The sequence below is a fragment of the Chrysochloris asiatica genome, unplaced genomic scaffold (assembly GCF_000296735.1).
Source record: "Chrysochloris asiatica unplaced genomic scaffold, ChrAsi1.0 scaffold00206, whole genome shotgun sequence".
Classification (NCBI taxonomy): domain Eukaryota; kingdom Metazoa; phylum Chordata; class Mammalia; order Afrosoricida; family Chrysochloridae; genus Chrysochloris; species Chrysochloris asiatica.
In genome coordinates, this window is record NW_006408724.1 from 2,109,954 (window position 1) to 2,123,104 (window position 13,151).

Genomic DNA, 13,151 nt, shown 5'->3' on the forward strand with positions numbered 1-13,151 from the left:
ATTATAATCCCCTCCATACATCGTCAGTTAACAGTGTTTCTCTCTATCCTCTTTATTTTTTTTTCTTGTGGGGTGGGGAACTTTGCCTTTTTGGAATTTACAGTCTCGGCTTTTAGGGAAGGTTTTTACATTTATCTGTGGATATCCAGGCTGTTATTGTGTTTTAAAAAACAATCATATCTGGTTCATTATGGATGGCCTAGAGAAGCCTAGGCCTATGGGCAGTTCACTTGCTGACATCTAACAGTAAGTCTCTGAGGCCCTCGCATTGTGAGTCCTGTCTGGGCAAATGGTGTGTAGCTTGCTCACCGTTGACCTTGTGCCTACGGGGCTGCCTGCCCATCACCGGTGCTCAGTGAGTGTCTGTTGAATTCAGTGATGAAAGTTCAACTAGAGAGCAGTTTAGAAAACAGTAACGTATGTATACTATTGCTCCCATACAGCCATTCAAAGAATAATGATGAGTAAGTAGAAACATGGAACATGTATTGCCTCTATATGAAGTAAAGACTAAGTCAGTATGAGGAAATGGGGGAAATAAAATTCATCTTAATAAGAGAGCTTACGTGTATGTCTCATAATTGAGCCTACATAATTAAGCTTGCTGTATTGGCTGATCATGAATCAGAATGAGTACAAGTCCTAAGACATGCATTTCTAATTAACATGTCCTTTTACTTCTCTACAAAGGACTTCAAAATGGCAGCAGCTCCTCAAGCACCAGGGAGGGGGTCTGTTCGGAAGACAAGACCTTTAGTCGTAAAAACGTCATTGGACAACCCGTACACTGTCTGCTGGAGTACTCTGGAGAAAGAGGATACACGCTTTATATTACAGACCCTTGAAGACCGATTTAAACATCTTGGACTTCAGAAGATTGAGGATAAGAAGAAAAGAAAGCCACCTTCTTTCAAAAACCAGAGCAGAGAAAAATGTAGCAGAGATGTTGGTGTTAGCGAGGATAGGAAAGAGGAAAAACCCAATGATAACCAACAGGTGTCAGGGTGGACTTCCTTGCATGCCAGGCAGCAGCTTGCCATTGGTGTCAACGAAGTGACCAGAGCCCTGGAAAGAAATAACCTGCTCTTAGTTCTCGTGTGTAAGTCAGTCAAACCTGCCATCATCACCTCGCACTTGATTCACTTAAGCTTAAGCAGAAGTGTGCCTGCTTGCCAGGTACCCCGTCTCAGTGAGAGAATTGCACCTGTCATTGGCTTAAAGTGTGTCCTTGCCTTGGGGTTCAAAAAGAATACAACTGCCTTCATGGATGAAGTCAGATCTATAATTCCCAGAGTGCCCAGTTTAAATGTCCCATGGCTTCAAGACATAACTGAAGACGCAGGGGGAAATCTAGAGACAGAATCTTTGCTAGAGACAGAATCTTTGGAAAGGCAAGACAGTGAGACAATGGGAACATCATTTGAAAACCTCTCGAAGGAAAAGAGGAAGCTGACTGAAGGTGAGCAGGCTTCCGCTGTAGTGTTACAGCCCCTGAAAATAAAGAAATTAATTCCAAACCCTAATAAGGTAAGGAAACCACCCAAAAGTAAGAAAACAACTTCAAAGTAACCTTGTATAAACTTGTCATTTTATACAGTTTGTAAACAGAAACCTGTAAAGAAACCTTGGAAGTAATAAAACGAGCCACTTTGACATAGACACTTAGAGGACTGTTGGTATTGTTCCTCTCAATGTATGTCGTAACCATATAGCACAGATCAGCTGAGGTTTAAAAACACTTTAGTGCAGGGAGATATTGAAAAGTATGAACATCAGAACAAAAGTTTATTGAAACTAATGTCCATGCTTGTATAAATTTACTTTTTTAAAGGTAGTTACAATGTATATAAGCGAGAACATCTGTATTCTACAACACTTACCATCTTTCTAAATGTGCGTGCCTGGTTCTAGTTAGTAGGGTAAGAGAAACTGGACTGAAGATGCATTATCAGTTTCAAAGGAAAATTACTAAATGCTAGGCAATATGCTTTCTTCAAAAACAATATTTCTTCTTTTTTTAACTTAATGTCAATTTGACTTTTTGTAGGTAGGCACAGGTTTAGGTGAAAGGCTTTAATATCTACAGAAAAAGTCAGATAAAGTATTTTCACCAGTAGTTAGCTTTCTCGGGAATCTAACATGTATAAAAAGTATGTGGTAATTGGGTGAACGATGACATAAAGAGGATCCTGGATTCTCAGAGGGGGGCACAGGCAACAATGGGCACCCTTCACATTGGGGGTGGGGAGGAGGTTACAGGATTGTCAATATTTCTTTTCAGCCTAAATGCTGCGTGACTCAAGATTTGAAGTTTTTACTTGGTGCCATTTTGGTATAGCACTGCGGGGTTGACGTTTAAACTGTAAGGTTGGCAGTTAAACAAACTTACCAGCTACGCCTTGGAAACCCTATATGGGGTTGCTGTGGGTCAGAACCAACTCAGTGGCACTTAACAGGAAGAGGAAGAATCCTTCATAAAACAGTAGTTTGGTTACAGGATACAGGTTTGTCTTTCAAAATCTAAGATTTTACATTTAATTTAATGTTACATGCTGTGGAGTCGGTTCTAACCCATAGCTACTTTGTATAGGGGTTCCCAGGAGGGACTGGTGGTTTGAACTGCCGACCTTACAATTCAAACCAACTTTGCAGTCCAGTAAATTAACCCATAGTGCCACACCTTACATATACAGGCAGTTTTACTAGTTGTCTATTTTTAAATCTACTGAAATTATAGAGGCAAATGTATCATTTTAAGAGTAACTTGGTAAAAGAATAAGTATTCTAAAACCATTAGAATTTCATAAAAGAATCTCTAAAGGAGCCATTTCATCATGAGGGTAAACTCATGACAAACTGTATGCTATAAAAATAAGCGGGGCACAGTTCCTAACAAAAGCCTTGACTCCTAACAAAAGCCTTGACTCCTCCAAATTAAGTTAAAATCACTTGGTGTCTCAGAAAAGACTTCATTGAATTGGTTCCTGAATTGGTTCCATTTTGCTTCTTGAAACCTTTGTCCCATTAAGAAAAAATGGTAAAGTAATTGAGGTTGAGCCATCCTGAATAAGATTTTCACAGTAGTAGTGTGAAGTCTGTACTTTGTGGCCCAGGTGCCCCCTCTAGTGGCTGTCCTCGGGATCCCACAGGGTGTAGGCTAGTTCTTAGGATAATAGCAGACTGTAGAAAGTATCCCGGGGCCAAACCTGCTGGAAAGGATTTAGGCTTTGTTGACTAGTATGTGCAGGGATTCAGCTCTGCACTGTGGTATGAAACCAACAGGCAATATACATAAGTGGCTGTGTTCCCACCAAAAAAACTTTATGCATTTCATGTAATTTGCATTATGTCACAAAACATTATTTTTTTGATTTCTTGTACCTCCTCCAACCATTTAAAAGGGTAAAAAACCATGAGTGGTACCAAATCAGGCAACGGGCCAGATTTAGCCCAGAGACCATGGTTTGCTGACACTAGTACTGATAAGGTTCATGTGATTTTTAACACAAAGGAAATATTAATACATTGTCTAAAACAATGACATTTTCTGGACTGAACAGCCTAGGCACTGGTTACAGTAAAGGCAGGACAGTAAAGTGTCTACTTCTGTGATGTTTGAGTCAAGGCCAGTCTATGAGGCCTCATTTAGCATCTCCCCTACCTCACCCCAGACTATTGGCAATTATATACACATATATGTACACTGAAACTTTCAAATTCTAGATAAAAACACCATCAGTAACAAAAGTATGAATACTTATTTACAAATAAGACCTCTTCCATTCACATAACAGCTTTCATGATAAAGTCAGCATAAAGGAACATGTGTAATTCTGCATCATGTAATGAGCACATCTAGACTCTCTATATCCTGTCAGCATTCAAACTCCGCTGGGCCTTCCTTGTGACTTTGGAGCTGTGGTCTCCTCCTCCTCACATAGCCTTGACATTGGTAGAAGAAACGTGTTTGAGCAGCAGCCGAAAAGCCTCTTCTGTCCTGGGTGTGTGTCCTTCAGAGGGCACACTTCCCATTTGCACAAAACTTGGCTTTGGAACTAGTTCACTGATCCATGAAGATCAAAGTACAAGTCTATGTTCATTCATTTGGCAACTCTGTGTACAGAGAAAGTAACATACCAGCCACCAGCAAGCACATTTTCATTTTGCTCCACACTTAAACATATTCTCCACCTGTTATTTTGATCCAGAAGTTTCCCAGTGACTCCATGTGAGATGCGGTAAGTAAAAACTTTCAGAATGGATCCTTTATCCTGTTACATGGGCAAATGTGCCACTACTTAATAAATAGAATCGCAGTTTTTATCTTCACACAATAGCAAAGAATTTCTCAAATGACTCCATAACTTCTCTACAGCCCGTACAAAAACTGTCCCATTGCTAGAGAATGGGAAAATACCTTCTCTTCATCAAGAGACAACCCAAAAACTGAAAAATAGAGTAATACTCGTGATCTTGGTATTCTTTCATCCCTCCCACAAACGGGTAAACTACAAAAAAGATGACGGTTTATGTTCTAGCTAGAGATGTGTAGTGCTGTTCTCCTTGTTTCTGATTGTTACCAACTGCTTTACTTCCACTTATGTTGTGCTTTTACTCTTCTTTGGAATGGAAGTTCCAGGAATCATTAAATATTAAATGGTGATGGCAGTTCTAAGAAATAAAAATATCCATCTACTGTAATACAAGTCCAACCTACAAGAAGGGAATACATGGAATAATAAGATCAGGTAAGCACGAAAAGTTAGATTATGTAGTTAATAGATATGTATTTTTTTGAAAGCCACTTAAAAACAAAATATTAAGGGAAATAGAAGCTATTTTCCAGGTAAACTTATTTTTTTACACAGGCTAGATCAACGTCTCTTACCTTTTCAGAATCTGTCCCTGGACACCTCCAGTTGTACAGGTAATACTGCAAATTGCCATCTCCTATACCAAATTTGAGTTTTTCCAAGAATGTCTTATTTTCCATCAAATCTAGTGCATTGAATACATCAAATCCTTTCTGCCAGTGTAAAAACAATTAATTAATAGTGTCAAAGGACTAGAGAGTGCTTGTTACATTATTTCTGTAAGACATTTAGTTCCTCCATGAAAAGCTCAAATATGCAATTAGAATAGGGATTGCCATCTGTAATATGTAGTGTAGTGTAAGAATTCAGTAAAAAACTGGCTAATAAAACTAGCCAGTGAATTTGATGGGATTTGGTAAAGTAATCCAGAAATGTCAAATAAAAAAATTGGGTATGATGGCTAATACTGACACAGTAAATAATTATTAAGATTAACAGTTGTCTAGGAGTCTTCACAGGGACTGAACTTTCCACGTTCTGACTTAGCCAAAGTTGTAGCCAAGCGACCAAAGTAGTACAAGACTTTCAACTGTGTATTTTATCATGGAGTTATACTGAAAAATAATTTCAGTAATATTTTCAGTTAAAAAATGTTCTATTTTACTGGGCTTTCTAGGAAAGTAGTTGAAAATGAGCCATAGGACCAAAGAATCTGAGGGTCACGTTGATTTTTTGATTCCTAAGTAGTAGCTTTTAAAAAAATCACTTTGGTTATCAAGTATTAGGAAGACACTGATATGCTGTTCCTAATGTATTGTGAACAACATTTTATTTTATTCAAGAGAAATGATAATGTTGCAAGAATGAGACATTATCCTAACTTCTATACAGATGAAAGAAAAGGTCCATTATGAATAGAATTCTTCTAAATTATAAAATTCAGAGACTATTAGTATTTATTTGTACAGAGTATCTTTTTTATTTTTTAAATTGCAATGGAATATATGAAAATAGCTACTAAAATTTTTATAGAAATTCTTATCCAAATTATTCCTTTAAATGATAGTATCAAAAAATATATATATATTTTGAATGAATTCCACCTATTTTGGAAAAAAAAATTGCAGTGAGCTGTTTTTATGTATTTTTACCTATCTTGAGAAAATGGTACAGAAAAAGAGTAGCATACCAATTTGGCTATGATGAGTGCATCATTCATGAGGTCTAAGAGGGGCGTCTCCGTGTGAATGTTGTAGAAGGAGTACGCAGCTTTGAGGCTCTTGTGGACAGGGTGATGCATCACTGTTGAAGGGAGTGTGTAGAAGCTCAGGAAGTCAGTCAGTTCTCCCCGTGCACTCTAAAAAACAGGAAATGTCAGGTAATCCTCTCCTTGGAAAAAAATGCACTACACACAATTTATGCACCAACCATTAAAGCCAGTGAGGATGAAATAGAAGAATTCTACCAACTTCTTCAATCTGAAATTGATCAAACATGTAATCAAGATGTATTGATCATTACTGGTGATTTAGGGAATGCAAAGGTTGGGAGCAACGAGGAAGGAAGGATCAGTGGTTGGAAAATATGGCCTTGGTGATAGAAATGATGCTGGAGAACACATGATAGATTCTGTAACACCAATGATTTGTTTATTTCAAATACCTTCTTTAGACAGCATAAGAGACAATTATACGTATGGACCTCAGGAGATGGAATACACAGAAATGAAATTGCTACATCTGCAGAAAGAGAAGATGGACAAGCAACATATCAGTCAAAACAAGGCCAGGGGCAAATTGTGGAATAGACCACCAATTGCCTATAAGCAAATTCAAACTGAAGCTGAAGAAAATGAAAACAAGTCCACGAGAGCCAAAATATGACCCTGAATATATCCCACCTGAATTTAGAGATCAACACTAAAGACTGAAGACCAGAAGAGTTGTGGGATGACATCAAGAACATCATAGATGAGGAAAGCAAAAAGTCATTAAGAAGACAAGAAAGAAGATCAAAATGGATGCCAGAAGAGACACTGAAACTTGCTCTCCAGCATAGAAATGCTAAAGAAAATGTACATGAGCTGAACAGAAAATCTCATGTACAAAGGTCAGCTCGAGAAGACAAAGTCAAATAGTATAATGAAATGTGCAATAGTATAATGAAATGTGCAAAGATCTGGAGTCAGAAGAAGAAGAACATGCTCAGTAGTTTTAAAGCTGGGGAAGTGAAGAAAAAGCTCAAGCCTCGACTTTCATTATTGAAGGATTCTCTCGACAAATTATTGAATCCAGAGAAGATGGAAGGAAATGGTTCATGTTCAACCATTTCAAGAGGTAGCATATGATCAAGAGCCAGTGATACTAAAGGAAGTCCAAGGTGCATTGAAGGAATTGGCAAAGAACAAGGCACCAGGAATTGATGGCAACTTGAAATCTTTCAAGAAAGTGAGGCAGCACACAAGGCACTCACTCATCTAAGAAATTTGGAAGAAATCCATATTTGTGCCCATTCCAAAGAGATTTGGACATGGAAATACTAACAATTATTTTTTAAAAATTGGGCTTAATGGTAAGTCCATAGATATTAAGATATGTGAAAAGTCACAGGTTATAACAAAATATTCTGTATCACATACAGAATCTGTATTACATACAGATATTAAAGTTCTTATATCCAGAATACATAAATAACATAAATAACTCTTACAACTTCACAGGACAAATCCAATAAAACCTTTGAAGAAATGCTACTCAAAAGTAAAGAAGATACATAAATGCTAAATATAAGTGATATTTAAAACTATCAATCATCCGGGGAGTGAAAAAAAAAGCCCTATTACTGTGCCGATCCATGGTAGGGGTCCTTCTCTTTTTCACTGATCCTCGTTTTCAAAGCATGATGTCTTTCTCCAGGGATTGGTCCCTCATGACAACATATCCAAAGTAGGAGAGGCAAAGTCTGGCAATCCTGTTTGTTTGTAATAAGACATATTTGTTCTTTTGGCAATCCATAGTACTTTCAATATTCTCCAGTACCACAATTCAAATGCGTCAATTCTTCTGTGGCCTTCCTTACTCATTGTCCAACTTTTGCATACATATGAGGTGACTGAAAATGCCATGGCTTGGGTCAAGTGCACCTTAGTCTTTAAACAGCACTTTCGCAGCTGATTTGGCTAATTCAATACGTTATGTGACTTCTTGATGGCTGTTTCCATAAACATTGATTATACGGCCAAGTAAAATGTAGTGTTTGACAAATCTTTTGGTTATCATGATATTGCTTATTGGTATAGTGAGGATTTTAATTTTCTTTACACTGAGGTACAATTCATACTGAAGACTATAGTGTGTGAGCTTCATCAGTAAGTACTTCAAGTCCTCTTTGCTTTCAGAAACAAGAATGTGTCATCTGTATGTCACGTTCTTGTTCTTCATATAATCCAGCTTCTTAGACAGTTCCTTAGCAAACAGATTGAACTACTGCCTCAAGAACACTCTTCAGAATGTTATCCACAGTTTGTATGATCGGCATAGTCAATAAAACACAAGTGAACATCTTTTTAGTATTCTCTGCTCTAGACAAAATCTTTCCAATGTTAGCAATGATATGCTCCACATTCTTTTCTGAGCCCAGTTTGAATTTCTGGTAGGCTCCCTGTTGGTGCTCTCCTGCAATCGTTTTTAAATCATCTTCAACAAAATTTTTTACTTGCATGTGATATTAATGACACTGTTCAATGATTTCCACATTCCATTGGATCACCTTTCTTTAGAATATGGCTCTTTCCCAGTCAGTTGGCCAGGTAGGTAGGTACCTGTCTAATTTCTTGGCATAGACTGACCACCTCCAGCACTGAATCAGTTTGTTGAAAGATTTTAATTTGTATTCCATCAATTCTGAAGCCTCGTTTTTCACCAATACCACTTGAACTTCTTCCTTAAATACCATCAGCTCTTGATCATGTGCTACCTCTGGGACAGTGATTGTCTATCTTCTTTTGATGTTTTCTGCATCATTCAATATTTTGCCCAAAGTCAAAATTAAACATTCATTTCTTTCAGCTTGAGAAATACTGAACCAGGACACCCTCTTCTCAGTATTACCTGCAGGCAGGCCTGTGTGGCTGATCTCTCAGTCATAGGCTCCTGCATCGATAAATTTCCAAAGGACACTTCACTCCACTAGGTTCAGCAAACCTAGCTCCCCAATTAAATGCCCAGAGGCACCCTACTCTGTGTGCAAGCCTCCTGCTCAGTCACTCAGCTTTACTTGCTCTGTGGACTCGGAAGCTCACTGCTCTGCTGCTGCTTTTGCTCTTGATTCTGCAGCTCCTGCTTCTCTTCTGGTGTCACAGCTTTCTGTCTCTAAGTTGAGGATGTTCAATATGCAGGAATCTTGGGGTGCAAAAGACACACTCCCCTACTGCCTCTCTTCTTGATGGTAGTGAGATCCCCCTTCTGCTTCTAAGATCGCTCGTTTTATACCCAGCAGAGAATAGCAAAATGGACACATCTTATTTGGCTCTGTTAACATCATTCACAACTGAATCATATAATCCATCAGCATCTTTCTCTACTTTCTCTTACTCAGACCCATCAGCAAAGAGCTGATATGCCTGGGTCAGAGAAAGTGGGAGTTTACAAAAACTTTGGATAGAATAGACTTCACAGAAAGAAACTTAATTGTACAGCATTTTCATACTTATCACCTTATCTTTACCTCCACTACAAACGTGTCAATGATGTGCTCCTGGGGGAGAAACCAGTGGGCTACTTCCTCTTCATCCATCACCGGGGCCAGATGAAATTGCTCCAGGTAGCTGTTGATTAATTCTCTAACTGCTTTGATATCTTTTGGTTCCATCGGTCTCAAACCTGAAGTCTTTGTAACCTTGTTAGAATGAAAACAGAACAAATTTGGAAGTTTAAATTTAAGAATGAGTACAACTGTACTACTCAAAAGTGGGGTCTACAGATCAGTTATCATAGCTTGTTAGAAAGGCAGAACCTTGGCCCCAACCCCAGGCCTACTGAATCAGAACCTTCAGTTTAATAAGTTCACTATAGATTCATACACTGAAATTTCAGAAAAACTGGCTAGAAAATATGCAGGACAACATGTATCAGTCTCATCTCTGTACTGCAGCTCTTTGGTCAGTATGACCAATGAACCAAATAAAATCAAAGGTAACATTTCACTGCAAATTGAGCTGTATATATACATCAGTGCAAAGTATTTTCAACAATTTACATAAGGCCAAAACAAGCTTAGCACGTCCTCTGGAGGATCCTGTTTTAAAATTGCTAAGTCGGACAGTTTGAAAGTACAGCTGAATGTACCAGCGAGACCTGCGGTTTAGTGAGTATGTATTCTATGTAAAGGATATAATGATTCTTGTTCTCACGAACAACAAAAATGAATTAAAAAAAAAAAAATCATCTGTCAAGATGAGAAGGCAAGCATTTTGGTAGCCAATTATTTTCTAAAAAGTAATGGCTGCCAGGAACTGAAACCTGGCCTCTCATGCTATATTTTTGGTAAAAAGATGATCATGACTCATATGGGACAGGCATTTGCATTCATACTCGACATCAGCAAACTTTAAATTAGGTCACAGGAACAGAAAGGTCAGGACTGCTCAATTACTTATGCTCAGTGCATCTCCAGATAGCATGTGGCTTTCTAGGACTTTTCACTAGGGCACCTGTGACTAGAAGAAAGAACACCCATCCCTTTTTGTAAAAACACACGTACATACAAACTTAGAACTATAATTATTTTCTAATAAACTTGGTATCTTTTCTCAAGATACATTAAATTTGAGGGTAGCCTGTACAGCAGTATTTCTAACTTTTCTTTTCTGCCCTAGATTATTTCTAAATGATTAAAAAAAAAAAAAAAAGCCTGTTGTAGAATTGGATAATTAAAATTACTGTGTTCCCCTAGACTGAAAATAGGGTAGAATTCCATGGCAGATAATTTGTATCTTTTGAGCATCAGTTTTGATTGACTCTAATGGGTGGCTGGATGCCCTGTGCTGAGGTTGCTACGTCGAGGGACAGAGCGATTGATCATTGAAGACTAGGGCTTTGTATTTAGATCCAAATGTTCTTAGCCGAGTGTTTTACTATGTACCATTCATTATGATTTATGTAATCTATAAAGATCACAGAAATGTAGCCTAATAGATAAATGACCTAAGCTCAGAGAACTTAAGCTCTTTGTGTCTTTTCAGATGTGAAAGCCTCAGAAATATTACTTCTCTTTGAAATGGGCACAAATATGAAGATCCCTTATAATCAGTTAGCGAGATAGCTGTCTTTGAAATTTTGTGTGTAGATGAGTGAGTGCTCTACTTCTGCATCAGTTTTGAGGTATTTCAATTTGTATTCCGTTAATTCCTGAAGGCTTGTTTTTTTACCAATGCCTTCAGTGCAGCTTGGACTTCTTCAGTACATCATTCTTGATTATGTGCTGCCTCTTGAAATGGGTGAGATTGACGATTTCTTTTTGGTACAGGGACTAAGTATAGTATTTCTTCCATTCAATATTTTGCCCATGGAATCCTTTAATATTGCAAATCAAAGCGTCAGTTCTTTTAGTTTAAGAATTGTTAAGTGTATGTTCTTCCCTTTTGGTTTTCTAACTTCAGATATTTGCACATTTTAGGATAATAATTGAATTTGTCTTCTCAAGCTGCCGTTTGAAGTTTTCTGTTTAGCTTTTACTTCCTCATTTCTTCCAGTTGCTTAGAGTCTCTACACTCAAGAGCAAGTTTCAGAATCTCTTCTGACATCCATATTGGTCTTTTCTTTGCTGTATTAACAACCTTTTTGCTTGCTCTGGTCTTCGTTTAACACATCAAATCTGTTCTTGATTTTTTCTTACTTTGGTGGTTCTCAACTTAGATCTCAACTTAGATATCTTTTCCACAGTCTGTCCCTGGCAGATGAGATTCTCTATTGTCTCTTCCCTCAGATAGAGTCAGTTGGATTCCTATGTACTTTATAGTCATGAAAAATTCTGTCATGTGATATCCAGCATCATTTCTTTCACCAAAGTCCTTGTTTCTAACCTTTACATTGCAATCACCAGTAATTATCAATGCATCTTGACTACAGTTTGATCAATTTCAGACTAAAGTTCATAGAATTTAGTGGTTTGTGCATAATTTGAATAATAGTGGTATTAACTAGTTTTCCTTGTAGGCTTATGGATATACTATCACAGACATTGTACTTGAAGATCGATCTTGAAATGCTCTTTTAAATGATGAATGTGACACCATTCTTCAATTTGTTATTCTTGGTATATAGTAAACCATGTGATCGTCCGATTCAGAATGGCCAATACCAATCCATTTTAGCTCACTAATGTCTACGGTATCTTTATGTGTTCCATTTCATTTTTGACAACTTACAGTTTTCCTAGATGTGTATGTCGTACATCCCATAGGCTATTAATGAATGTTTGCAGTTGTTTCTCCTCATTCTGAGTTGGGCTCTGTCAACAAGTGAATGTTTTGAAAGCTTTGTTTCATTCATGCTACTTTGAAGAGGTAGCTCTTTTCCAGTCATATTTTGAGTGTCTTCCAACCTGAGGGGCTCATCTTCTGGAACTACATCTAATAATATGCTGCTATTCGGAAGGGTTTCAGTAGCTAAACATTTAGAAGTGGTCTAGAAGCTTGGCTGAAACCTTTCCAGCATCACAGCAACATGCAAGCCACTACAGTACAACAAACTGATAGACAAGCGGTGAGAATAAAGACCACAGTAAAATGTTAACTCTCATATTCAGAAGTCCATGAGGAAGGAAGGCATAAAGCTCGTACAATAAGAATGAGTCAATAAGTCAAGTTGGATCTATACAGCAAACCTGATGTTCAATAAGGTTCTTCTTTTCTTGCTTAGCAGTATAAAATGTATAAAATGTCCTTAACATGATGCAAAGTCTATACTTCCATCCTCTGTTGGTGTGCCCGTTAATTTACTTATTTTCCTTTCCTTCCCACTGACATAACAGGGATGGAAGGCTGGAACAGACCTCTCAGAGCTTTCTGGACCTGTAACTGTCCTTTCCTGTCTTAAACTATGCTCCAACGACTGCATGGCAAGGCAGGTGGTGGGATTCAGTCATGGTGCTCCCTACAGGGAGTGTGAGAGGTGATAGCAGAAGCTTGGGACCTAGCTGATATGCCCCTTGGCTAAAGCCTGATGAGCAACTTGTCAAAACTTGCTTAAGAATAGTTTGCGTTCATTACATTCTAAATGGCCTAAAAAGCCCAGTGATGGGTATGAAACCCCTTTATTCTTCATCCTATTTTAGGCA

The 13,151-nt window shown here is 37.9% G+C and overlaps 2 protein-coding genes across 2 annotated transcripts in view; one reads left to right on the top strand and one right to left on the bottom strand.

The window, feature by feature from the left end:
• Positions 1-699: 699 nt before the first annotated feature.
• Positions 700-1,569, top strand: RPP38 (ribonuclease P/MRP 38kDa subunit). The gene has a single exon (XM_006872602.1). It carries the CDS (start codon positions 700-702, stop codon positions 1,567-1,569), a length of 870 nt encoding a protein of 289 aa, XP_006872664.1.
• A 3,123-nt stretch (positions 1,570-4,692) lies between these two features.
• The window catches only part of NMT2 (N-myristoyltransferase 2), a 69,580-nt gene continuing 61,121 nt past the window's right edge, over positions 4,693-13,151 (bottom strand). The window contains exons 9-12 of the mRNA XM_006872603.1: positions 9,540-9,710; positions 6,004-6,171; positions 4,889-5,026; positions 4,693-4,713 (exon numbers count right to left, since the gene is read on the bottom strand). Of these exons, the coding sequence (XP_006872665.1) occupies positions 4,693-4,713; positions 4,889-5,026; positions 6,004-6,171; positions 9,540-9,710 (498 nt within the window). The remainder of the gene's footprint in view (positions 4,714-4,888; positions 5,027-6,003; positions 6,172-9,539; positions 9,711-13,151) is intronic.